The 27,377-nt window shown below is 42.5% G+C and overlaps 1 protein-coding gene across 4 annotated transcripts in view; it reads left to right on the top strand.

Annotated features, from left to right (window-relative positions):
* Positions 1 to 22,144, top strand: part of PTPRO (protein tyrosine phosphatase receptor type O) — a 168,981-nt gene extending 146,837 nt beyond the window's left edge. For 2 of the 4 annotated variants that reach the window (XM_058420384.1, XM_040063319.2), the window contains 12 exons: positions 722 to 790; positions 4,215 to 4,298; positions 7,510 to 7,545; positions 8,536 to 8,617; positions 10,005 to 10,095; positions 10,638 to 10,714; positions 13,318 to 13,452; positions 14,853 to 14,975; positions 16,157 to 16,311; positions 17,727 to 17,862; positions 19,662 to 19,782; positions 20,704 to 21,855. In XM_058420384.1, coding sequence (XP_058276367.1) covers positions 722 to 790; positions 4,215 to 4,298; positions 7,510 to 7,545; positions 8,536 to 8,617; positions 10,005 to 10,095; positions 10,638 to 10,714; positions 13,318 to 13,452; positions 14,853 to 14,975; positions 16,157 to 16,311; positions 17,727 to 17,862; positions 19,662 to 19,766 — 1,093 coding nt within the window. In that variant the 3' untranslated portion in view covers positions 19,767 to 19,782; positions 20,704 to 21,855. Of the gene's footprint in view, positions 1 to 721; positions 791 to 4,214; positions 4,299 to 7,509; positions 7,546 to 8,535; positions 8,618 to 10,004; positions 10,096 to 10,637; positions 10,715 to 13,317; positions 13,453 to 14,852; positions 14,976 to 16,156; positions 16,312 to 17,726; positions 17,863 to 19,661; positions 19,783 to 20,703 lie in introns of all 4 variants that reach the window. The other 2 variants (XM_040063317.2, XM_040063318.2) reach the window with 2 other exon arrangements.
* The last annotated feature ends 5,233 nt before the right edge of the window (positions 22,145 to 27,377 follow it).

The following is a 27,377-nucleotide window of genomic DNA, read 5'->3' as shown; positions in this document are numbered from 1 at the left end:
TTACATGTAACTGGCTCCGTGAAAATCCCAGCTAAATTAATTCCCTTTCCTATTTAATTACTGTGCAGCCATCCCAAAGCTTTTTCTCTTCCTCACTGCTTCTAGCCACGGAAGATAAACACCCCAGAAGGAATTTTAAAAAATAAATCCAGTAAGAAGCCGCAAGCAATTATTTGCTTAAATCAGGAAAATAGTCAAGTTAGTTTATAATTCATAGCTGAAAATAATGTACTTGTGATAAAGACACAGTGTTATTCACGATTTTTTTTTCTTTTCCCTGCGGTTATTTTGGTAACTCAAAATTACCTATAATTATCCTGTAAAAATGACACAATTAAACAACTTCTTAGGGTGGGAGCAGTGAATATTTAGTATAGAAAGGTAAATATTTAACTTGTGTACAGAGGCCAGAAACCATTGCTAGTGCCAGGCTATGGAAAGCACAAATCTGGACAGAAGATAAAGTCTGTGTGGGAATTTCATTCTTTTGAAGCTTTTTTAGGCAATTTGATCCCAGGTGGTGTTGAACATTTATTGATTTTTGGACAGTGAGGTTAAGGGGTTTTAGTTATGTTCATTACAGATTGTCTCAGACCTGGTCACAGGTGTGAGTGTTCAGCATCTCCCTGCAATTCCAAGAGTTCTCTGTAAAATCAAGCTCTTTGCAAGTGTTGTGTATCCAAAACCAGTAACTTTTTACCTACTGGTCTTCCTGGAACAGGGAGTGCGGGGCTGGGACCTTTGTGAATTTTGCATCTTTGGAGAGAGATGGGAAGCTCCCCTATAACTGGTGAGTGTTTGAAGCAAAGCTTACGGTTGTTCTCCATCTCTGCTCTTTTGGCAAATGTTATCTGTAATCTTAAAGTGCTTATTCTTTATGTTATTGCTGTCCCTCTTTAGGACAGAACTACTAGGCTTGTTAAATTCGTATTTTGTTCCTGGGATGCGTTTTACTTCTTGAATGATGACTGAAGGCACGCGTTCTGTCACCTGCTATTTTTAATAGGCAATGATGTATTTGCACGTCAGCCAAGTTGCATAGATGTGTTTTGGGAGGATATTGGTTTTTTTGCCTTTCTCTTACAGACTTATTTCCTGAAATAACACAACTGTAGAAATTGAATCTATAAATTCATTAGCACTTCCATATATTTACATCCAGCAGTAAGCTTACCAACTGTCTGCATACAGTGCCTCTAATTAATATTTCCTTATGTTAAGAGACAAGGACAAGCCAACTCAAACATATACTGTAACTTAGTGTTCAGTGCTGTTGGAAAAAAATGACAAAACCCCTCCTAAATTCACCTTGCTGGTCTAGAAAGTCACCTGCAAGGATTGCAGGCACTGATATGGACTCTAAATCATCACTGCCACCATCAGCTGAAGAGAAGTATTTGAACAAAGAAAACCTGTAGGATTAGCTTTTATAGAAGTAAAAGGCTCTGAGTGGCACCAGTGTGGTCATTTCCATTCCTATTTTGATAATCAGATGAGTGGTAATGACAGACCCAAGGTTTACTCTTCTGCTGTTACCAACCCCTGCAAAAACCTCTCCTCTTTCAAGGCAAGCCCAAACACAGACATTTTACAAGCGTGACATCAGCCCCATTCCAGTGGGTCAGGAGAAAAAAAGCCTTTACACCCATGCTCAGCTTTGCTGACAGCCAAGACGTTGGGGGAAAAAAAAAGAAAAGTTGGTGCACAGGGAGCTGCTTCCGTGATGTCCCAGGACACAGCCTGCCAGCCAGGCTGGTGTTAATGGATTGACCCTGTACCACCACAAGCCTTCTGCTAATAAGCCTGCAAACGGAGCTAACAAGCCCAGCAAATCTTGTCAATATCTCACAGTGCTGCTAATTAACTGGATATTAAACAAGCTTCACTCGCTTGGTTTAGCTTTAATAGCAGCCAGCTGTGTGCAGCACAAATGAAACCGTCCCTCAGCTTCTCTTGCTTGGGCTGTGTTAATGGCAAAAAAAGAGAAAAAAATCAGGAGATCAAACACTCATGTTAATTAAATAGCCAAGCTTGAATGAAATTATTGAACTAGCAACAGACATTACTAAAACCATAAAAAAGCTTTTTTTTTTCTTTTTTTTTAATGGGAAGGGAATTAATAGGTATGGACGTGAAAGTGAAGATTGATTTAGTGTTTATATATGTATATGTACATGTGTGTCTATGCATACGTGTATACATACATAAATTAAGTTATAAAAATATAAATGGAGGAAATACCTCCACATTTTTTTTTGTAACTGGAGGCAGTGTGTGCTTATCTTATGGTCCTTATTTCTCTGAGTGTCGTTTCGTGTGCCTCTGTTGTCTAAGGTCAAGACCAGATTCACAATCCATCGAGGCAGCCAGGTGGGAAATACGGCCCTAAAACCACAGAGAAGGATTGGCTCATTCCAGGCATGGAATGCCTGGCATATCCTATGGACATATCCACTAATTCCTAAGGGAAGCTCAGTAGAGTTTTCAGGATTTGAGCAACCTCTGCATCTCTTTCTTTTAATTAAGTTGTTCCATATGCCTGAGCAGGATGTGAAGGACTACAGGATTGCAGAAAAAAAAAAAAATAAAAAAACCAAAAAACCAAACCAAAAGTATTTTGTTTATTAGGCAAGTACATATTTTTCATATGCTGAATTAAATCAGCTGTTTTTAGTCTGTGAATATAAATCAGTTTGCAAGTATGTTAGCCAGTGATTATTGATAAATGTGGAAAATTCTTGTGAGGATTGACAATGAAAGAAGCCCAGGCTTGAATAATTCCTTCTGCCTCTGCAGGCAAGAGGAAATAAAAACCTCACGTGGAGTTTCTCAAAGGAAAGAGAAGTATTCCAGCAACATCATCACTTCTCTGTCCCGAGCCTCATGGAAACCTCTGTGGCACCAGAGACCTGTTTATGGAAAACCCAATTCCATCCTCAGTCCAGCCCTGTAGAAACTCAAACAACAAATGAGCCTTTAGGGTCTGACTCTGCAGTTGTTGTGGTACATGACTAACCAGAAAGGGCTCTTGCCTCTGCCTGAGCCACACAACTCCTACCAAAGCCTGGGGAAGGTGCCCTGCAGGAAATGCACTGCCTGTTTCCTCTACAGCAGCAAAACTCATTAAAGCAGAACTTGGAGTTTTCACTGCATGGGCAGATTTCCTCCCTGGTTGGAAGACTGAGATTAGAGATGATTAGGTTTGACATGACTTATTTATCAGGGAAAACACGGTGTCTACCAACTTCATAAGAGCCCAGGAAATTTAACTTCGTGTTTCCTCTTTCGAACAGCTGCAGAAGGATGCTATCACTTTTAAGGCAGCAGATTTTTCTGATGGGGAAAAAACACACTGAGGGTGTATTGACTAAAAAAAAACTTCCCAAACCTTCTACTGGAGCCAAATTTGTTTAAGTTTCCTGAGTTTTTCATATTTGCAAAGCACCCAAATCCCATTTCACCAATACGTAGAATGGGCCTGACTGGGTTTCCTGAATTAATACACAGCAGAACCTGGGAAACAGCTTGCAAATAGAGAAGTTTAGAATGATTTTGTGCTCATATTTCCTTTAACCACAGTAAAATATGCTGTGGGTAGTTACTCACAGAAACCACAGTTGGAAGGACTGTTCAAGCAACATTTAGATTAAAACTTAGGAAAGAATTTAAGGCACTCTGCAAAGTGTTATAATGGATGCCTTGAGAAATCTGACTCCGTAGATATTAGGAGTCATTGGAAGCATCTGAATTTATCTCCAATATAGATCTTCTTAAATCCACAGGATCACTTGCAGGAACAAATGTGGGAGATAATCGTAGCTGCATGTGATAAAAACAAACCACATCAGTACTGAATATCTCAAAACATTGGAAATAGGCTTAATATCACCTATGCAATGGCTGGAAATCTGTCAATATTTTCCTACCCACTTTACTCTCTGAAAACTAGGAGTAACAGGCCTGAATCAATATGATAAGACATATTTCTTTTAATCATATAGAATTTTGTGTTGGATAGCTGAAAATCATGCAGGTTGAGGAGTAAAAATTCTAGGGCTGCTAATAATATTCTTAGGAAGTAAGTAAGAAAGAAGTAGGATTTATGTGTTTAGCTGATTTTTAAAATAGAATTTGCTGATCTCCTGATTTCTGTTTGTCTTACTAACTCTCCTCACTTTTTCATCTTTATGTATGTTATTTATTAATGCTCACAGGCGTAGAAGTGTATTTGCTTTCCTAACTCTGCTACCCTCATGCCTTTGGACTGATTATCTTTTGGCATTTTATGTTAATCCTTGGTAAGTGATTTACTTGTTTTTCCATATGCAATGTGTAAACAATGTGAATTTCTATGACATGAAGAGTGTGTGGTACCTTTGTTCTCAAACGGGTCAAAGCTTTTGAAGATATAATTTTCTTGTACTGGAACACGGATTGGCGAGGATGTGGGTATCAAAGTATTTGCTACCCTGCTTCATCTGGTTTGTCTGTTTATGCTCCAACCCATCCTGGTATTGAAAAGCTAATCTTACGGTGGCCATCAAATCCATCTCATTGCTGTCTTTGCAATTTTTGCTGCTTCATTCTGAGTCCTGGCTTCTTCTGTCCTGGTTCTTTACACGTTCATTGCCTGGCACTGACTTCTGCTGCTGCTGTTCTATTACTAAAATTGCCTGATCGTGCCCCACCTGTTTGGTGTGTGATGTCAAATACATTTGTTTTTCAAAGGTGCTCTCATGCTCTCCTGGCATCAGTGAAAGTTTTGCTTTTGAAAAAAAAAAAAAAAACAAAAAAACCAGTTTGCCGAGAATGGATGAAACTAGAAGTCCCAAAGAGTAAAAATAGGGTCACTGTGCACATCTCATTTTGTATGTGTGCATATTTAATACTTTAGTCTCTTAATAATTTCTAAGGATTTAGTAAAGGCCTGCTTGTTCTCTTAAAAAAATACCTAACAAAGCCACTTGTCTACTTAGAACCAGAACTGTTTTACAAACCACTTAATAAATAATTACAGTTGACCATGACCCAAAAATGCCTAATTCATACAAAGGAACTTAAGTCCCTGATGGTCTTGGGTCCAAGTTTTAGGGTTTTACAAAGAAGGTGGTACTGATTTTATTCCCTGAGCATTTTCCCTGGTCTTACCATGAGGCACCAAAGCCCTGGCAGGCAGACATCAACATCTTCAGCACAGGGATTTTTGAGACTGATTTTCCTTGAGTTACAGTGGGTCTGTAGAAAAAAAAAAAAAAAAAAAAAAAATCCAAATTTTCAGTGGGCCTAGAAAGGAGAGTGTTCATGTAAGCAGAGAAAGGTCCATCTCCTCTGTCAGGAAAACAAAAGCGTGTTGCCCACACACACCCTGCTGAGGAGCACATGGGGGTCTTCCACACCCCTCCAAGGCTGATGATAAATTTACTTGGAACTTGTCTGGTGTAAACTCAGCTGACTCTTGATCTGCACAGGGGTGGAGGGTGAGGCAAGCAGGTGGTTATTTATTTTGGAGCTCACACTGAGCGCTCGAGAAGCCCAAAGTGGCCACTGTCAATGGCACCGCTGCAAAAATGTTGTCATCTTTTGTCCTTGTGCCTTTTTTCTTTTATTATGCATTAACTCACCTTTCCAGATGTGTCTCTTCCTTCAGAGGTTTCCCCTTCAATCAGTCTACCTGTTTTAGGCTAGATGGTTAGGTAGGTGTACAGGAGCTGAAATGGGATGAGATGAGATTAATCCCTCTCTTTGTATTTTAATCTGTAGAGTAAGAGGAAACACCAGCTAATGTGTCAAATGCTTTTGTTTTGCACACAAAGTTGGTTTCAAATATTTATGAACATTCAGGAAACAATTGCAATGCTAAGAAACAAAGGCCTCTTGAGACTATCAAAGCACACAAAATTCTTGCTGAGAAATGTTTGCCAATCATTTGTTTTATTGCCTCTTGAAGTGTTCCTTGGAGTAGCATCCTTAGAAGCATTCCCATCATAAAGAGTATTTAGGTATCTTTTTTTTTCTTTTCAAATTCATTCTTATGTGCCTGGCATTAAAAGGTTTGCCGTAGTCACGGGGGATAGAGGTGTGTTGAATAATTTAGTGGAATTAACTTTAAGATTTCACTGGAAAAAAAATCTTTGAAGGTGGAAAATAAATACTACTCATTTAGGTGTACAGTACAAATGAATGTACAGATAACATGATAGGCTGAAGAGGTTTTTAACCTCCACATTTATATTAAACTGGTATTGTCATAGCTCTTGTTATTCTGCAGGCAAAGCTCCTCAGCTAAATGAAAATTTACTTTGACAAAATAACAAAATTACTACAGGTTGTGGCTGATCCAGGAACTGAATATTTAGTAAAATTCAATTTTGGAAAGTAGTTCTTTATTGTTTTTTAATGTAACTTCTAAACTTAACAAGGTGGAAAAGTAAAAATACTCTGCTTTTTCTTTCCATTTTTATACTCCAATATTTCTTTCCATATATTTTCATTATTTAGAATTTAAAAGTCTTCTCCTTTAATTTACTAATTGAAGCTGTGAACCAAGTGATCTAGGCATAATTTTCATATAACCATGACATTAAAAGTAGCATCATTATAATGTGAAAAATGAACAGCTATTGTTTAATGACCAGGAATTAAAAACTGACACAACCAAAATTCCTTCTTAGTAAGAAAGAATCTATTTGAGCCCTGTGGCTGATGAAACTGAGAAGATCAGTATTTTTAGACCTCTAACCAAGTTATTCCAGAGTGCTTGCTTTGTGCATTTAATCTCTTTGTTGCTTAACTTCTTTGTGGCAACAACAAAACGAACACACGCACCCCCCCCTCCAAAAAACCACCCGGTGGTAGTTGGTGTAGGACAGTTCTTAAATCCAAAACTTCAGGTTTTCCTGCTTAACACACTCAGAAACCTGCTCACAACTGTTGCTGGTGAATTACATCACTCATAAATCATTGTTTTACGTGACTGGCACAGTTATCTCCAGCTGTTAAAATTAAATGATCTGAGGTTTAAGCTTGAGTCCCGCTGAGGTCGGTAGGATCTTTGCCATTGTCTTCATTTATCATCATAAGCAGGTTATGAGACAGGCCCTTTCTTTTTTCCTTCACCTTCTCTTGAATTTTCAAGCGGCGGTCTTGTCCCTTTACCCAGCAGATGCTTCTCATTCCCAGTTGCTCTCCAGTGTTGACGTCCAATTTCCAAGCTCAGCCCCAGCACACCCAAAGCCAACGGGTCAGGATTTACAGGGGGACCCATGGCTTTTTCTGGGCACAGATTTTCCTTTTCCCCAGAATGGGATGTGCATCCCACTGGGGTCAACAGAAATGTTCCTATAATTTTAAAACTGTCCCAAGTTATTATCACCAGTCTCCTCCTGAGTATGATGAAAAAATGTACTTAAATCAGTAAGAAAAAATTCTTAAATCAGTGCTATCTTTGAATATAAAGGTTGTACAGCTGTTTAGTGAATGATTTTTTTTTTTTTTTCCTTCTTCTTTCAGGAGTAAAAATGGATTAAAGAAGAGAAAGCTGACCAAGTATGTAACTTCTTTGATACTTAAAAGAATAAAGTCTTAGACTAAATAGGCATTATGGAATTCATGGCACAGTGGTATTTCAGTTACTAATACAGAAAACTTCTGGACAGACACATTCCAAGAGAGATACCTGAAAGCAGAAAACAAACAATAATTGGACAAAAAAGGAATTCGGCTCAACAGCTTGTAATAAAGAACACAAAATCACCCATGAGGGAAAAGATCAATTATCCAACTTAACGATTTCAGCAGAGCTTATCCTTAGTTAAAAATTGCAAAAGGGGAAAGAACAGGGATGAATTTGTTTGTAGTGATATTTCCCTATTGACATGGGGCTCTCATTACAGTTGTTGCTAGAATGTGAGATCATTAATGCTAGCGGGTAAACAGGAGTAATTAAGTGGTGATAAGACAGGTTCCTTTGGGCATATTGCCTCAAAGTAAATGAGAAGATTGCTGTGTACATGCTGCAGTACATGTAAATTAGAGTATGATAATTAGGGGAGGGAAGCTGTTTACCTGTGTTTCGTTACTCAGAGTGTCAGACTAATTATTTCTGCGTTATGTTCAGGGGCTGTGCCTGACTAACAGATAGATCTCACCCAGCAAAAAAAAAAAAAAAAGTGTGGAAAGATGGCAGCTGTTAAATCAAGGCTGATTTGCACCTATTGAAACTCTCCATGGTTTTGTATGGTTATATACCACCTTTTTTCTAGCCACCATCTCTCTGGGAAGAGAGTTTGGCTTATTATTGCAAATGTATAGGTCTCAAAGTCAGCAGAGAAAGCAGTCAGAGGAGGGGCATCCAAAATGTAACACACCCACCGTTTGGTGGCCCTGAACCACAAGGTTTGTCCTTATTTCCTTCTAGATTTAAGAGCTGCAAATAGATATTTATGACTTGAGAGTACTCTGGGGGAAAAAAATGAAAGGTACTACAAAAATTGGATTTTTTTTTTAACCTAATTTCTCTGTATTTTTCTTTTAAAGCCCTGTCCAGTTGGACGATTTTGATGGATACATCAAGGATATGGCCAAAGATTCAGATTACAAATTTTCTCTGCAATTTGAGGTAAATCTCTGAGGATTCTTCCCTCTGCTACCTGCCATGACCAGATCAGCTTTTCCCAGATGTTAAGGCTGCATGGCATGCTCCTTTGTGCCCCGTGTTGGTCGATCTGTGGTGGTGCTGGTGTTGTTCAGCTTCTCTTCCTCTTCGGCGGAATTTAGAAGTGGAGCTTGGTGTTGTTAAACCCTGCCTTTAGTAAACTGATTGGAGTAGCCTGTCACATTCAAATCGAGTTAGCTGTCAGAAAAACACACTTGCTTTAAGTTTGGAACATGCCGGCGACCTGGGATTAAATTTGGGATTTTAATGGCTTTATTTTATATATTTCATGTCTGTAATTTGAGAGGAAGCACTGAAATCAGGAAGTAGCATCAGAAATCTCTATAAGAGCAAAAAGATTTCTCTAAGAGAAGTTCAGGTGCATTCTGTTAATTACCCAAAATTTAAAGTTCAGTTTAGTTGCATAAAACCAAACCCCATCCCTATCCTGGGGTTTTTTCCCAAAGATTTAAACATGGGAAGGCAGTGGGGAGGACTCCCAGGGTGTGAGATGATCCCTTCCTGACAGCAAGTTCCCCTGATGCACCGTATATTACGTGTAACTCCTGAAGATGATGACTAGAAAGACCTTCCAAGCTTTTCCCCAAGACTGAAACCCGCTTGAGGGCTTGAAGAATCCCCTTTAAGGGGAGCAGACGTGACCACCACAGAAATAACTTAGCAACTCCCTGGTTTGGCAGTGGTTTGGCTGAGTGAGGAGTAATTCTGAGTCACAGCCGGGATGGCAGCAGCGTGTTGGCAACACCGGGAGGAGAAACCCCAGCATTGCTGTCCAGCTGCTTGGAGCCCAACTCAGAGGCATCAAACAAGGAAAATCAGTGTCACCCGGCTCATTTATGAGCGTTTTCTCCCTGCTACCTGCCACGAGTTGTTACCCTGGTTTTTCTGAGTTTTTTATAGCCTTTTTGATTTTCATAAATGGAGTCAGATCTTTTTAATTACTGTACAATATTAAGAGCAGTTTCTACCTTTTTCTCACAGATGTAACATAAACAAATCCTTTGTTTTTCATTCTCTGTCCTTTGCGTATTTCTAACCTGAAAACAATTGTAACTGACAGTTGGTTTAGCCACTTGGCTGAGGGGTGAAAAACCCCGGAAGCCAATCTTCTGCTAGACCCACAAATGTATAAAAAGTAAGAAATAAAACAAAGAGGCTCTCTCTCCGCCTGGATTCAGCTTTTGGGCTGGACGGAGAAACCTCTGCTCTGCAAAACCGCTTCTCTGCGTGTGGCTGCTTTGTGTGTCTCGGTGACAACGAGTAATCACAAAGAATCATTCTCCGGGTGTTTTTGAGGCTGACCTTGGCGTTTTCCTTTCTGTTATCTCAGGAGCTAAAACTGATTGGGCTGGACATACCCCACTTTGCTGCTGATCTCCCCATGAACCGCTGTAAAAATCGCTACACAAATATCCTGCCATGTGAGTACAACACGCACTAAATCCTGCTGAAATAAATCCCTGGAGAGGGAAAGAAGAGTTTTAATAAGAAAATTGGAGAATCAGGAGATTTTTTTTTTTTTTTTTTTTTTTTAAGACTGATAAAAACCTGTCCTACAACCCTGCTCTTACCAAGAGCCAAGCCAGGGATGTTTTTTGTTAGCTTTGAGTAGGTGTAGCTTCCTGGAAATGTTTATCATGGCGAGAGTTTGGAGGTGAGAAACACAAAGTCTTTCATGCTACTGAACAGTGTTACTGTGTTTTCTTACGCTTTTAATGAAAGCTAAGGGAGCCCAGAGGGACAGCCCTTGGAGGGGGTGTTTGCAGCACACTAACGATGGTCTCTCCACGCAGTGTTTGCTGAAGCAAGCATTGCTCTCTCAGTCAACACAAGAATTTTCTACTTTTTCAACAGATTATTTTTGGCCTTTCCTCTAGGGCTAATTCAAATTTTGCCTAGTTGGAGATGAGTGCCATATTTGAGAGGCGATTTTTTTTCTCACAATTTCTTTTTCCTTTCACAGATGATTTCAGTCGTGTCCGGTTAGTCTCGATGAATGAAGAAGAGGGATCTGACTACATTAATGCCAACTACATCCCTGTGAGTACAGAGGTCTGGTCAGTGTCCTGCACACCAGGCACAGCTTGAAAACACCACAGTATCTCCTAGAAGCTCAGTCATGTTCTCAGCATCTCCTTCAGCTTCCAAATATTTTGCCTACAGGGAAACAGACACAAAAAAAAAAAAAAAAAAAAAAAATTGGAAAAAGGGTGGAGGGGGAAGTGGGGTTTTTTGGCAAATTTTGCTACAGCCGCTGTGAATCTTTGTGAACCTTTGATTGGATTGGTAGGGGAATGAGCAGGAAATGTTAAAATGTTAAAAGACAACGAGGTAGAACATAAGTGTTCAAATGAGAAATCTGAATTCTCAAATGAGATTTTTTTCTAGATTTCTACTGCATGTGGTGGGAAAAAAGGGCTAAGGCAGACACTCCAAATGCACAAAATGCACAGAGCCCAGATGGTGCGTGGAGAGAACTTCTGCTTTCTGCCTCCTCCCTGGAGCTTCCCCTGAGCCTCCCTCCACCTGGCAGAGAGCAGCCACTTACTGGGGGTAGCACCCACGGTTTCAGGATAATTAAAGTGTACACAGAGCTGTGGGCAAATATTTTGACACTGGGGGGTGGCTGAAAGCTCTCTCCATACTCCCCTGAGCTCGTGCAGTCACTTCGGCTTGTCCCTGTGGTGCCTGGAGAGGCTACCTGGGACAGAGCAGAGTTAAAAGAATGAAGGAGGTATTTATTGAAAAGCCTTCAAAGGACACACCTTGGGCAGTGCAAGAGCCTGGCTGAGGCTCTACCCAAGGTGGACGATGGGTTACGAGTTTTCCCACTTTTATAAGTTTTGGTCCATTTCCGTATTGGGGTTAATTGTCCAATTGCAGTTTCAGGTTATGGAGTCCCATCCTCCCAGATTGCTCCCCTCAATTCGCTGTTGTTTATAATTTTTGGGCCTGAAGCTGCAACAGAGTCCTTGGTTCTCAGGCTGGCAAAGAATTGTTTTATCTAACTAAGCTGTGAAGAGAACTTTCTAACACTTGATATGAAGTTCAGAGTTCTACAGCAATGCAGTACCGAATCTGGATGATAGGACAGCTAAAACTTCACTGCCACAAGGGTTTGTCCCTCTGAGGGCTGGAGAGCAAAACCACTGGGCTGCTCTGCATGGACAGGAGGCAGGGCACCACTGCAGCCCTTGGGGAAGAGGTCTTTCACTCGGGGACCACAGACAAACGAGCATTTTTGCAATCCTGCTGTAGATTGAGCCGACCCTGGCTGTGCTGAGTCGGCGTTATGGAGAAAGGAGGAGCCCTGGGATGAGTCAGGGGAGCCACTTCTCTGTCACTGTGGCGTTGCCTGAGTGTGCAGTGCTGAGCCTCGTGTCTGTGCTCAGCTTCTCTGTGTCCAGAGCTTGAACCTGAGCACTCACACTGCGAGGGCCTGAGCTCGCAGAGAGTCGGGAAAGAATCAGGATTCACAACTCAGGAAATTTGTGTCACATGGGAGTGTGGATAACAGGATCATGAGCAGAAATCCCTTTCTGTTGTTCAGTTCTGCTTTGCGTCTCCCTTGTTCTGCTTACAGCACAGTGCTGACCATGGAAACTGGGACAAGCATGTGATGTTGATGCTGGTTTTTTCCTGACAATCAGTTCTCCCCTGAGTCCCTGCCTCCAAACACAGAAACCAGGGGTGATCTATCTTGTCACTTAGGTCAGACATAGCCCACGCAGGACAGGCAGCAAATTCTCTGTAGTGCGAAAACTGGGATTGAGCTGATTTGCAGAGACATCTGCAGGAAGCCTCTTGTGGCAACTGTTCCCAAATCACAAATAATTTTATGATCCACATACAGTGGTGGCACAGGATCATGCTGCGTGTTGGATGTATTTTTTGCTCTTGCGAGGAATATAGAATAACTTTCTAAATGCAATTCTGATGATGCAATCTCAGCAAATATGGTTATGGCAGATGCCAAAAGGGTCATTTTGTGGTCTTTTATTATAGCCTTAATAACAGTCTTCTCATTTTGGAGAGGAGAAAGGAGTCTTTCCAACTAAAATCATGGTGATAGGTGTAGGAAAGGGAATACATGCATATAAAACATCTTAACATCCGTTAAGAGCATTGACTCAGCATCTTTATTACTGTGAGCAGAATTCTAATTTTTATTAATTTAAGCCCTCATGACATAAACATGTGCATAAAATCGTGTTCCACGGACACCAGTGACTGAAAATCACCATAGGCACTGCTTGGGATGAGCAGACTGGGTATCTGTAACTGGTTTTATGCCTATAGCTAAGCAAACCCTAAAATTACATTGTCTGGAAGGAGCTGTAACTTTCTTTTAGGGTTCTTATTACTTGCATTTTTTAATGTTGCCTTTTCTGTTCTCTGGGCAAATGATTTGTGTGGCAGCAGCTTCCTTCACCTTCTTCATTTTAGTTTGCTTATGCTTTGGGAGCATCAAAATCTAGCAAAAGTTGTCATCACAAAATAAATACAAAAAAAAAAAATCTTTATATTAGAAATCACTTTTAGAGGTACAAATTGAACTTGAGCAAGCTAAAAAACATAAGAGAACTATATGTTCTGAAGCAGTAACCATGTTGGTAACCAGGACCTCTTTCTTTGTCTTTTAGGGTTATAATTCACCCCAGGAATACATTGCAACCCAAGGACCACTGCCAGAAACTAGGAATGACTTTTGGAAGATGGTTCTCCAGCAAAAATCACAAATCATTGTTATGCTCACTCAGTGCAATGAGAAAAGACGGGTATGTAACAAAATCTTGTACGGGGTGTAAAAGAAACCACTCTGAAAAAGAGCTCTTTAATGCTGAGTGAATGTCTCTGCATTGCTTCTGATCACAACCAGCCCTGGAATGGCCTCTACCTTCCCGTTTCAGGACCTTCTTTGACATTCCCTGATGTTCCCTGGCCTCCTTTGCCCTTTGTTGAGCTCCTCTGTCCTTTCTTGACCTTCTTGGACCTTCCCTGACTTGCTGCACCTTCTTTGACTTTTCCTGACTCTCTCTGATCTTCTCTGATCTTTTATGACCTTCCCTCACCTTCTTTGACCCCTTCTTACCTTTTCTGACCTTCTTTGATCTTCTTTGACCCGCTTTGACGTTTCCTGAACTTCTTCGACATTCTTTGGCTTTTCCCAACCTTCTTCAACCTCCCCTGATTTTCTTTGATCTTTTCTGACCTTCCCTGGCCTGCTTTGACCCGCTCTGATGTTGAACTTTCTTTAACCTTCCTCAACCCTCTTTGAACTTTTTTGATGATTCCTTCATCAAAAGGTCGACCTTCTTCAACCTTTTTTTACCTTTTACCTCCCCTGACCTTATTTTGAAGCCTCTCCTCATACATGAGGAGAGACTGAGGGAGCTGGGTCTCTTCATCCTGGAAAAGAGAAGGCTCCAGGGATCTTGTCCCCATGTACAAGTACCTGATGGGAGGGAACGGAGACAAGGGACTCCTTTAGTGGTGACTTGCCCAGTGACCAAGAGGTCAAGAAGCGACGTGCACAAATTAAAAAAAAAACACATTAAATTCCTTCTGATGTCAGGAAACACTCATTTACTGTGAGGGCGACTGAGCACTGGGACAGGTTTTCCAGAGCTTGTGGAGTCTCCAACCTTGGAGAAATTCCAAAGTCACCTGGACATGGTCTAGAGCTGGCTCTAAGTGACACTGCTCGAGAGGGGCTCAAACAAGGTGACCTCCAGGGGTCCCTTCCAACCTCAGGCCTTCTTTGATTCTGCACTTTTAAGTTTAAATAATTACAACACACACGTTCTATCTTTACAATTCCCCTTAATATTGTAATAGAAATATTTGGACTATAATTTGGGGGTTATATGGACATCCTCCTTCCCAGGGTTTTGCTCCATTTAGTCCTATTGTATCAGGAAGAATAACAAAAAGCTCTCTTTTTCTATTCTGCACTGTACTAAAGCTGCCCTTCTGAAAACTAATTCATAGCTGATGGCCACAATTAAATGGGAATGGTCAGACTGGAAGTCAGAGCAGGGTAAATTACCTTTTATTGCAGCAGCAAGTGAACGGTGGCGTAGGCATTGCTAAACACGAGATTCTGTGTCCTTTTGCTTCTTTCTATATGTGTATCTTTATATAAATACAAATATGCCCGGATTTCCCTCTGTTTCAGGTGAAATGTGACCATTACTGGCCTTTCACAGAAGATCCTGTTGCATATGGGGATATCACAGTGGAGATGCTGAGCGAGGAGGAGCACACGGACTGGGTGTACCGCAGCTTCCGAATCAGCTACGTGAGTGAAACGCTTTGCCAAAGCAGTGGGACTCGTTTCGGTCCAGCCTTTTCTTCAGCTTTTGTCCCTTTCTGGCACTCAGCAGAAAACGCCCACGAGGGATCCATGTCCTTACCCTCACTTCACACGGGCAGATGACGAAATCACAAAACTTTCCCCTAAAATCATTGTCTCCGAATTTCTCAGCAAAGTGCAAGGCTGAAACAAAAGTAGCACCAGAGCTCTGGACACCTTTCTGGTACCAATAATTACTGACAACAAAAGTGTGAGCTTCTCCTTTTCCATATCTCAGGCACACCTTCTTGCTATAAATTACTTAAAACTTGAAAATAGTTTTGAATAATTTATAGCAATGGAAGAATTGCAAATATTTTTTCAAAAGGGCAATTCTGCAATAATCATGTGTACCTGTAAAGTATTGAAACAAATGTGGGAGTATGTTGTGTCCAAATGAAAGCTCCCCAGACTTTGAGGCATTTCCTTCCACCTTTGTTTCCCTGCATCAGCTCATTGCCAGCACCATCTCATGAAGGAAAGATTTGGGATATGGAGGGGATGTGGAAAAAGCTGTGTGCACTGGCAATTCACCACTGACCCAGGACCTTACGTCTTGTGTTGAGGATCTTACTTCATCTAAAGCCAGTAGAATTTTTAAGCATTGTAAATTTTTTCTTTTTTTTTAATAATGAGCTTTTTCCCCTAAATGTTTCCTCTGGTAATGTTTTTTGGTTTTTTTTTTTTTCCTTTGATTTTTTTTTCTTTTTCTTTAAAACTTGAAAAGAAAATCTCTCAAGAGTCCAGGCTTGACTGTTTGCCAGCAGTGTTGCTCTTTATCTGTGGCAAAATGAGAAAAGGAGAAGGAATGGAATAAAAAGAGGAAAAAAATCCCAGCGTTGAAAAAAGCAACAGTTATTGATTAGAAAGCAAAATAAGATGGAAGTACCACAGGGACAGAAGCAAATCCCAAGGCCAGAAACAGGAAGTTCATACTGTTTTGATAATGATGGCCTGATAATCCCTGCCACTTTGTAATCAAATAGTGTGTTTGTTCTTTGCCAATTTTTTGGCTGGCTCCGGTCTTTTTAGGCTGTATGTGGAGAAAAAAATGAAAAGCACTAAACAACAAAAAATCCCTCAGTGTGATGACACTGTCAAAACTCCTTTTCTGCTTCTCCCACCAGGCTGATGAGGTGCAGGACGTGATGCATTTTAACTACACTGCCTGGCCAGACCACGGTGTCCCCACCACCAACGCTGCCGAGAGCATCCTCCAGTTTGTACAGATGGTCAGGCAGAAATCAGCAAAGGCTAAAGGCCCCATGGTCATACACTGCAGGTAAATGCTTCAAGGAAAAGGTGACAGAACAAGGTGCGACATTAAATAGACCGGGAAACCGTGAGAAGGAGAGATTTTGGGGTTCTGCTCACCTGTTGGCTGAAGATGGTTCTCTGAGGTGTTACGCAGCTCTCCCCTCTAATCTCATGGAGAAATTCATAGAGGATATTGTTCTGTGAGTCTTAGCATCAAAAAATAGTCAGGGGAGAGATTGATATATAATATTATGAAATCAAACCCTGTATTTACTGCTTAACTGTTCTGGGAAGGAACAGAAGCAAGTATACAGCTTTTGCCCAGCTCTCTGAGAGTTTTCTTTTTTTCAGTGAGGATTCTTCTAGCAGCAAAGAGGGATATTTTCAGGTAGGATTTTTAGACTACTGTGCATCTTAGATTAAAAGAATGCTACAAAATTAGTAGAGGGGGCAAAAAAAAAGAATGTATCTATCAAGTCCTGCAGCAGTTGTTCTCAGGCTTTAAAGAAGGCAGAGAATGAATTTATCAGTTAATCTGTCCAATTAACACGTCAGAGGTTCCATTGCATTCATCGTATTTGAGAAATTAGCACAACAAAGGCCAAAATAGAGACCAATTTTGTGACAGTTATGTTGAACTGTGATGAGATGAGCTGTTAAACATTATTGCAAACACTTCCAAGGCTTTGCAGAAAAAGTACGACAAAACAGAAGGAAGAACTTTTGCTAAGATACACACCCTCAGTAGCAGTTAAGGTGTTGGGGTGCTGTGTGAAACTCTGTAGAACATCTAATGTCTGCACTCAGGGAAATCTGACTTAAACATCACATGTGAAATCACAACACAAAGAATCGTACACACATGAGAATCTCTAATTGAAAGCAGCGTGTATTTTTTTCTAGTTGCTAAGCTTCCCTTTGGGGAAAATGAAGATTTTTCCACTGAGTGGTAGCTATTTCTGTCCCATGCTCCTGAGGCAGAAGTCCTGGAGTGCAGACTCTTCTGGGTGGCTTGTCCTTTGAGGACAAACTGCAGCAGTGCCAAGAGCTTTGCAGCGTGGAGAGCTGCGGGGCTGAGCCCTGCAGGTGTGACCCCCGCTGTCTCTGGGCATCCCTGGCTCCTGAGCAGGTCTCTGCAGCTCTGCCTCCAGCCCCTGGAGTTACAGGGGTCTCATGAAGTCTGTGAGGGGAGCGGTGACAGCAGGAAGAGCAGAGAGCCAAGGGTGGGTGAGGAGGTGTGCGCACGTTCCGTGTGCGAGTGCATCCGCTCTGCCCAACCAATGGACGATGGATGGGCTGCGTGCCAACGAACCCCACAGACCCACCAGCCTGCCTGGCCTCAGATTAGTTCTGATTGTTAGAGCTGCAGGACTCCTGCCTTTTGCAGTGTGTCCCCTTCAGAGGAGCCTGGAATGAGGTGCGTGTCCGTGTGTGTTGCAGTGCTGGCGTGGGACGGACGGGAACGTTCATAGCCCTGGACCGGCTCTTGCAGCACATCCGTGACCACGAGTTCGTGGATATTCTGGGCCTGGTGTCGGACATGAGGTCCTACAGAATGTCCATGGTGCAGACAGAGGTAGGATCTGTTCACTTCAGCACTGTGACAATGTCGTTGTGCCCATTTCACACCCTTCTTGAGCATGTTCATGTCTAATGACTGTTGTTCCGCCTGAGCACTTGACAAAATCACTATGAACAAATATAATCAAGTTTTCATCTTCACTGTGATATTGTCACATTATTGATCTGCCTCATAGGTGGGTTTGATGGTATATCTGCAATCTCACTGTCTGCCAGAGGAAATGAGTTATCCTCACCTTCTGTGAAATGAATATGCAGACAATGAGTTAGAAGACATTAACATATGAAATTTTCAAACCACACCGTAAAGAGCTGGGCTTGCTGAAGGGATTAATGAAATTATGTCAGTATCAGGCAGCCTTGTTCAAGTATCATGTTGATATTATTCAGCCCAGCATTGGAGCTCATTACACAATGGAATTTTAAACATGCCAAACAGACAAAAGGATTGTGAGTCTGCCCGACACCCTCCTTGCCCCTCTTCCTACCCAAATATCTACTGGGTAGTTCCTCTTCTAAGACAAAAATATATAGACAATATATGCTGGGGAAAAAAAATAAAATCACAAACTCTTTCTTCAAAGCAGAAGATTTTATGCATCTAAACCTTCCCAGTTCCACTAGTAGCGAGGGAGAGATTTCATATTTTGTGCCTGTTGTACTTTTCCTCGGTTGGACATACAGAATAAGCGGGCAACCTCTGTGCAGTTGGAAGTGCCACCATCACTGTTTTCAGGCTGGGTTGTTGCCAAAGTTTGTTGAATCGAGAGCAAAGCAAAAAAAAACAAGGCAGAGGAGGAAGAAAACCTGCAGTGACAACAACTAGCATCTGGAAATGAAAAAAAAAAAAAGTAATTTTTGGTCCATTCTGGATCATTCCTATCAAACTGCCACTTTTCATCACAATTCACTCTATTAATCCAAAGGCAGATCCCTATGTTAACACCAAAGGAAAAAAACATCCTGATGGTTGATTGATTTCAGCTGCAACTGTTACGACTCCAGAGGTGATGCGGGCTTTTTGTAGGGTTGGTTTTATTTTTAAATATTTCATTTTTTACATGTAGGACCTCATTGCCTGCCTGGGGCTGATGTTAAGGGCAGCTACTGAGCTCCTGCTGCTACAGGCAGTGGCCGGGTGACACTGACACTCAGTCACAGAGGCCACCAAAGAGTTTTTCCTTACAAAATCTGAAACCACTGACAGCCCACATTGTATTGTGTGCTGGAAACTTGGCAGTGTCTCAATGAGCAGTTTAAAAAAACAAATGGCATGGGCCCAAAAAGAGGTTTAGAATGGGGAATATCCTGAACTGAAACCAGTCTCTCCAAATTAACTACTCTGTGAACAAAATTGGGGTTTTCTTTTTATTGATAAAGAAGTCAAACGCTAAGGAGTGTGAACCTCATTAACATATTTCAGGTGCATACGTGGCATGGGTGCAGTTTGTTGCACATAAAGCATTCAGATACCTTTCTTGGAATTTATTTCTTTTTAGGCAATGTGAAGTAGACCGATTTTAACTCAGATTCAACTCTTCTGTCATCATTCAGGTTATTAACAGGTGATTGTAGTGCCAGGTAGATTTCATGCTTCCCCTTCTGCTATCTGTAACAATTGTGGACTATTATTTCGGGAGCTGATAGCTCCCTGTGCCTTGTGAGGGGCTGAGGTGGGAGACACGGAGCTGTGCAGGCTGTTACTGTGAACTATCAAACTGTTTCACTGGTTGAGTTTTTGCCATACTTTCTGAGGTACAAAAAAATGCCCATTTATTTGCTCTTTTCTCGTAGGAACAGTACATTTTTATACACCAGTGCGTGCAGCTGATGTGGCAAAAGAAGAAGCAGCAGTTCTGCATCAGTGATGTCATATATGAGAACGTCAGCAAGTCCTAGTTCAGAGCCACAGGTGGTAAGTCAGGCTTTGCTGGCAGTTTGGGGCTTTCCTTATTCCTCTTCCATGTCCACATGGAGAGTGAGGGAAAAATCCACCCAGCCTCTCGCAGTAAGTAGTCCACTACGCTTTCCATGGCACTAGGAAATATGGGTTTACTCATGTTTAAAGAGAATGCAGAACTCCTGATGAGCCATCTGACCATTCCCTGCCACTTGTCCTAACATGCCTTGCAAAGCAGAAAGGTAGGGAGAACCTCAATATCTTCAGTCATTCTCAAAAAAGAATTTTGCCTGGTTACCAAGGCTAGCAGAAGCTTGGGGATGCCCTTCTGGAGGGTGAGTTGGTAACCAAGCAGCTCTGACGTGAAACAGTGGGAAGTTTTTTCCTCAATCTAAAATCATAGAACCGGAGAACCACCAGCAGCACAAGCGAAGGGTTGGCCTTACTTTCCACACCTGAGCAAAACAAGTGGCTGTGACCACGAGGTTTGCTGGTGGGGACAAGCTGTGGGGACGTGTGTCGCTGCTCTTTAAGCTTCTGAGCTTTGGTTCATTAGGTGGCAGCAACAACCCAGCCATAACCTTACTAGTCCCTTTTGGGTGGAGCAGGAAGCTGCAGACTTTGACACAAGCTGCTGCTGGAGAGCTGGGCTGAGGGCAGCACCTGCAGGGTTGTGGCAGCAGACAGTTCTGTGTCTGTGGTGCTGCACGAGCGCTTTATTAACCCCTGTGAGCATCTTCCCCCTGCCTGAAAAGGAACCCCCGTTTGCCTCTCTGTCCCTCATGCTTAGGCAGGTTACTGTCTAATCTGAGTCCCAGCACGCAGCTGCCTGCACTGGTGAGTCCCAGCCTGTGTGGAGGGTCAGTCAGACAAATGCTAAAAACTGTATTTATTTCCTTTTCTTCTCTCTAAAGCGTTCTGTTTGCTCTGTTGCAGGTGAGACCGTGAAGCACACCCATCTTCCCTTGCTTCTGATTTATTTTCTGTTGATGGTTTGAACGGGCAGGTGTTGTGCCACGAGGGATCACTGTTTTGCAGTGCACGGACAATGATGGAGAGAAACTTTTACCTTTCTGAAGCACTGGGGAGACAAAGCCTTAACGAGCCTGCGGTGTCTTTTGAACTGTTTAATTTCCGGACTTTTTTTTAAATACCGGACCAAATTCAGCTAAACAACATGAAGGAAAAGACACTAATATGTGCATAAGATAGATTGCTCCAGGACGTTGGGGTTTTGTTTGGTACTTTTGGTTAATTTCTTTCACAATTTTTTTTTTTTTTTTTTCTGTGCAGGTTGGGCTTAAGGTTAAAGTAAGTGCAATATTTTTTTAATGGTTGACTGAAGAGCTTTCTTCATGTGTCACTGGTCTGTCCCTAGGAGAGCAGGCATTGTTAGTATCTAATAATACCTCATTAGTGAATAGCGAGGCATGAACATACATGAAGAAATCCGCAGATTGTGAAAAGGGGCTGGGAGGGCGGAGGGGGGGGTTTGCTGGGTCCGTGGATTTGACTGTTTCCTTACAGCACTGATGTACGTGGGGCCTGGGGGGAGCACAAGACCCGAGGAAAGGACTGACGAGAAAATTTCCGCCGAGCAGAAATCCCAGCGGAAAAGCCCGAAGCTGGAACAGGCAGCTGGGTGGGTTTGGTTCTTGGCTGGGCTGCCACTAATTAAGCAGAGGGATTGCTCTTTTTGCCAAACTTTTTTTTCGGTAATGCCACTGATCAGGCTCTTGTTTCAGATGGATCTAATCACAGGGCAGCTGAGTTTCAAGCTAGGATATCTTAGCATATATACTATAGCATTTAACTGTCTGAGCAGTCTATGGTGCCTATACCCCTCACTCATTTATTATTTTTTGTAATTATTAACCCTGTGTAAAAAAAAAAAAAAAAGTGAAGCTGGTTCAGGTTGGAGGGGTGGAAAGAAAAAAAAAACCCTCACAAAAAGTGCTTTAATAGACGTAACTATTTTTTTCCTGAACCAGGAATTTACGACGTTACAAATACAAGGTTTTGGCATGTGAAGGGCTGGTTATCAATTTGTTGCTACAAGGCTGCCAAAGTGTCAGTATGGATTCCTGCAGGGCCTTTGGGGGCAGGGCGGGGGGGGGGGATCTTTTATTTTTCGCTGTCCATTTCAGTTCTAGTCAAAATAATTAGCTATATATATATATATTTTTTTTTTTTTTGGTCTTTGTATAACTCCGGTACATCATTGTGTATTGTGACATGGATGCTGTCAGAATGGATGTTTGATGGCATTTTTTGTAACCTGTTGCTTTGTTGTCACCTCATTGGAAGTTAGCAGCAATGGTACTCAATGTAAAACAAAGCAGAACTTGAACTGGAAGTAAACACACTGGATTGCTTACCTGTGGAGGAGTCACTGTCAGCAAAACACCAAACACAACTGCACATGGTTTTTATTTCATTCACCCCGGGTGTGCTGACACCTGGCAGGGTGTTGGGCAGCTCAGCTGCTCTCAGGAGCCTGATAATCTCCTCCAGCTGATATTCCTTTTTCTTTTTTCTTCCAGTTGTTCCACTGGCAGGTAAGTAGGCGCACACTTATCTCAGAACTGCTCCACCGTGGGGCTGGTTACAGTGGAAAACTTCCTTCAAGCTGCCTCGTGTGTATTATGCAAAACTGCTTAGACCTAACATAATTCCCAGATTTCAACAGGTCCTTGTGAGGGGTACTAAACAAACAGCACCCCACCTGTGATTGCTGAATGGGTGTGATATGCATCTCCCCTCCCTTCTGCTTCCAGGCATCTAATGCTACTTCCACTGTTTCCACTAATCCCAGTCCTAGAGCAGGGATGCTGTTTCTCCAAGGACAAGGTGGATGCAAAAGGAAGAGCACCCTGCTTCAAGGAGCCATCTGGGAACAAAAAAGGCTTCAATGTTGCACATTTCTGCCTCATTTTCACTCCAGCTGGGGGGCCTGCCCTTCCAGCAGGAACAGCAAAGAGTTGTCTGGCCTAAACTGAACAGAAAGCAGAATTATAAATGAGCACTTTGACCATTTAGACCTTGCTTCCATGTTTTTTTTTTTTTTTATGTATTTCAGAGTTTTATTGCATGTTTACTCAGAAAATGTGTTCATACCCCTCTAGAGAACTGGCTGAGGGAAGGAAAAAAAACAACCCACAAACCTCATCTACTGTCTCCTCCCTCCTGCTGGCAATTGCCCGTTGAGTTTGTACTTATTCTGTATCACAGAGCGGGGTAAGCAGGTTACTTCTAAATCAGTCACTGTGCCCACAAAATGTCTCAGCGCGAGCTGGATGTAACAGAAGCTTGGCTGAATGTGACAGGGCACAAAACTGCTGCAAAGGTGCCAAAAATCACATTGTTGCAAAGGACACTGCCTGAGCAGCCTGAATTTACTAGACAGCTTTTGAATGCGTGTCAAAAATTACTCCACGCGCACAGTAGCAGGCGTGTGTTTTTCCTTCAGTAGCTACTTAATCACAAAGCCAATTGCGATGAAAACTCCATCAGAATAACAGCTTTTCCCACCCCACACAGTATGCAAAAATTGTGTAAGTGGCCATGTGGAATGGGAATGGAAACCACCTGAGTAAAGCAATAATTGAGTCTGGAAGACGCTGTGGATCAGAAGAATCATGCAGAGTCTTTTAGCCTGAATTGACACGACAGAATTTTGGCTTTACCTCATCACACACCTTCAGAGTAAGTCCAAAAGAACAATGTTTTGGACTCGTGCTTCATGTTAATATTGTTTCCAGCATCTGTCAAAACAAAACTCTCAAGTCATCACAGCTGTAAAGCTGTCTGAAGCTTCAGGTTCGGCAAGAGACTTTTTGAATTATTGGCTCCGTGTCCACAGCTCTGCTGACAGTATTGATGTTCTGTATTGATCTGCTGCTCCTCCAGCATCTACTGACCCAGATATCCATAAAAGCAGCTCTGTGCAGTGAGTGACCATTAACTGAAACCAGGGTGGGTTTTCTCCTTGTCTCACGCTGTGTGTGCTGCCACGGAAGCAAAAAATAAGTAAAGAACATGACTTAGAAGTGGTAAGAAGCTTTTAGAAGCGTGTGTGAAACTGTGCAGTGAGCCCTGACATCCTTGGGTCTTCAGAACTGCTTCCTACAAACCTCACCAAAAGATTAAGAACAGGTCAGGAATCCTTACTTGTGCTTTGTTTCAGTTTAATTTGTTGTTGTTGTTGTTGTTGTTTGGGGGGGGGGGTGTTTGTTGTTGTTGTTTTCCCCTACAGCTTCAATCGGATGAATTTCCCTGTCAAATAATCAACATCATGATCTTATGCTCTAAAATGGCCCTTCCCTCCCCCCATTAACCACAGTCACAGCACCTGCCTCTCACTTCTTTAAGTTTTTAACTACACTCCCCTGAGCGTAGTTAGGCAATTTGCAAGTTCCCATGCGAAAACAATCTCGGCATGAAAGGCTGGTTAACACAAATCACCCTCTGAACAAAACATGAAGCGGGAAGAAGACTACCAGCCAACAGGTGCTGCACACGAGGTCTGTGAAAACTGTATAAAAATTGAATAAAGAACTGGCTTTTCCCGCATGAAGATGATGGAGTTGTGGCTGGTTTATTACAATATTTCACGACGAGGCCGAGCCCGCGGAAAAGGAGGCGGAACCCAGCCGAGACGGGACCGAGAGACGGGATTCACGAATGCGGGAAAGAAGGAGCAGCCAAACGAAATTAAAGCTGCGAATGCACAAAGCAGCGAAAGGCTCCGGCTGCAGCGGCCGCAGGCACAAAATACACACAGAGAAGAACGAAAGGAACCGAGAAAGGAACAAGGAAACAAACAGGGAAAGGAACAGGGGTCCCGGGGAAGGCTCCGCCCGAGGAGAGGGAGCACGGACCGAAAAACGCACCGCGGGCACTGAGGCGGGGGGGAGACGCGCCAAAGTCCGCAGGCGGGGCCGCGGGGCAACGCCCAGCCTGAGAGTTCCGAAAGCGGTAAAATCCGCGCAAACCCAGCGGGTCAATTCCCGCTGCCCAGAGAGCCGCCCCGGCCCCGCTCCCGGCCCGAGCCGTGTGGGGACCCGAGCGCAGGGCCCGCAGACGGAACCTGTGTGTGTGCGCTCCGCAAAATGGCTCCGGCGGCGCGGGGTGGCCGCTCCCGCTGCACGGGTGCCCGCGGTGCCTCTCTCCCTGCACGGGTGCCCGCGGTGCCTCCATCGCTGCACGGGTGCCCGCGGTGGCTCTCCTCGGGTGAGTTTTATCCCCCGGAAAGCCCCGGGCAGCGGTCGGTTCGCAGCTCCAAGCGGAACGACGGCAGGGAGCGGAGCACGTTTCCTGCTCCCGGCTCCTCCCCACAGCTGAGGGCTCCAATGCCGGACCCTGCCCGGGCTTTTCAACAGCGCCGGCGGCTCTGCTGAGCCACGAAGCGCTTTGTGCCTTTTTAACCTTTTCTCTATTTGTTTTTCGCTGTTTTCCCCCTTTTTGCCCTTTAGAGGGTTTTTGTGTCGCTCCTCTTTTAATCCGGCTGCTATTTCCAAGGAGCTGAAGCACACTCATATTCTGAGATACTCTGAAAACTGAGGAAATAGAGGCCGAAGTTGCAACCTAAACAAACTGTTTCAGTTTCAGAAACTGAAAAAAAAAAAGATAAAGGCAAGCCAAAGGCACTTATGAGCAAAAAGATGACATAGAGATTTAAAGTCTGTGAAATATTTAAGCACAGAACCAGTACAGATTCCCTCTCATATATAATGTTGGTGCTTTTATGGGGAGGTGGGAGATTGATCTCACAAGTATTCCCTCAAATACTTTTGATGGATCAGAACCAATCCTTCAACAGGGCTGGTTTGGACACCAGACTCAACACAGTAGAAAAACTGGGCTCCTGTGAAAGGGTAATTTGAGCAGAATGTTGAGTTCCCATTCATAATCGTGTTTCTTTTATGCTTGAAATGCAGCCCAGGAAAATCAGTGGTGATGCCTGCTTGAACAGGGTCTGGTATTCAAGCTATAACTTTCTTCTGCCTATGACCTGAAAACTCAAAATGCCTTCACTCCCAAATTAAAATAAAAATCTTGTGACTTACCAGTTTCCTAATTAGAAAGAATTTACATCTTACAGTTATTCATGGATTCTTTTGTTTGTTCCCTTAAATTATCAGAATTCTGATGTTGCAAGAGAAGTTCCCAAGCACCGATGAATGCACTGAGAGCTCTGCACATTTCAGACTATCATTATCATTTTGGATTTATAAGTCATATATAAACCATTTATTTCTGCACACATCAGTCATGGATATATGCACTTATTTCCCAACCCCACTCAAAAAAAACCAAAAAACCAACCAAACAAAAACCAAACCACTGATTTTTTTATATAGTTCAATACTATGGAGCAATAAAAATTTGTATCAAATCTTACAGACCACCCAGCTAAAAAGGCAGATCGATGGCAGCGAAATAGTAAATTACTTCCTCTTATCAAATGTCTAATAAGGCACTGGTTTTGGCATTTTGAAAACTGCTTTGTTTCCTTCTCAAAGACATATCACACCCTTCTAAAATATTAGTATTGAAAAAAATAAGCCTCACTGCTAATCCTAGAGAAAAAATTTTGAATGAAACACTGCATTTTACTACTGTTTGAATTTAAACCATGGAATATTTTGAAGAAGACATTTTATTTGGACAACCCCAAGTGAGATCTCCTTTTGATTTCTTACAGCTGGCAGCAAAATGAAAATTCAAAAACTGCACAGCAGTGTAAGTGTGAAGCTCCCTGCAGTGCTTTAAACCACCGAGGAAATTCCAGCAAACAGGGAAATAACGTGCCTCAACACCATTCAGATTTCACAGACTGTAACACAGAAATCATAAGGGTTTGTTCAGCAAAGTTTGAAGGGTAAATACAACCCTTTAATTGGTTGTTAATTCATTAGTAGTTCAGAAACTGTGAAAAAAGACACAAACCAAGCAACCAACCCCCAAGATGATTCTGCTTATCCCTTCAGCGTGTGGAACGGATTTCCTCTTTTCCCCCAAAATATCTCCCAAGAAGCCTCTGAGCACACTGACCACGTTCAGACTTGTCTGGCACTTCCTAAACATCAGCTACACAGAAACCATCTTCAAAAAAACCCCAAACCGTTGTGAAGCCATCTCTTTTCTCCCAGAGGTGAAACACGGGTTCTCCCTCCGACACCTCAGAGTGCCAAACTTCACAAAGTCTGGGATGTCCCAGAGCTGCTGACTCTTTTTGGGCAAAAGCAAACCATAGGCTGAATGCTGAAATAAAAGCCAGCAGAGAGGATGAATGTTGGCTTCCTGTTTTGGTAATTATCAGGGGAGTAGAGGTACAGGTTACCACCACAGCGCTCTTTATGGGATCAGACATCCTTCCCGTGAGAGAAAAGAAAGGGACTCTAAGTTTAAAAAGGAGTTTCAAAGACCTTTGTAAAGCTTCTTTCTCCTGCACTTACAGGTAATGAGATTTCTCACTTCTTGACCCATTTCTGAATAAGGCCATCGTTATGCAGAGAGGCATAAAGAATATATATTAAATGTAAAAACATACCTGGACACACGACCAACCACACAGAAGTAGCACTTGCGAGGACATTTACAATAAA

The sequence above is a fragment of the Hirundo rustica genome, chromosome 4 (assembly GCF_015227805.2).
Source record: "Hirundo rustica isolate bHirRus1 chromosome 4, bHirRus1.pri.v3, whole genome shotgun sequence".
Classification (NCBI taxonomy): domain Eukaryota; kingdom Metazoa; phylum Chordata; class Aves; order Passeriformes; family Hirundinidae; genus Hirundo; species Hirundo rustica.
Note: the sequence above shows the minus strand (reverse complement) of the source record. Positions and strands in the feature narration are given on the sequence as shown.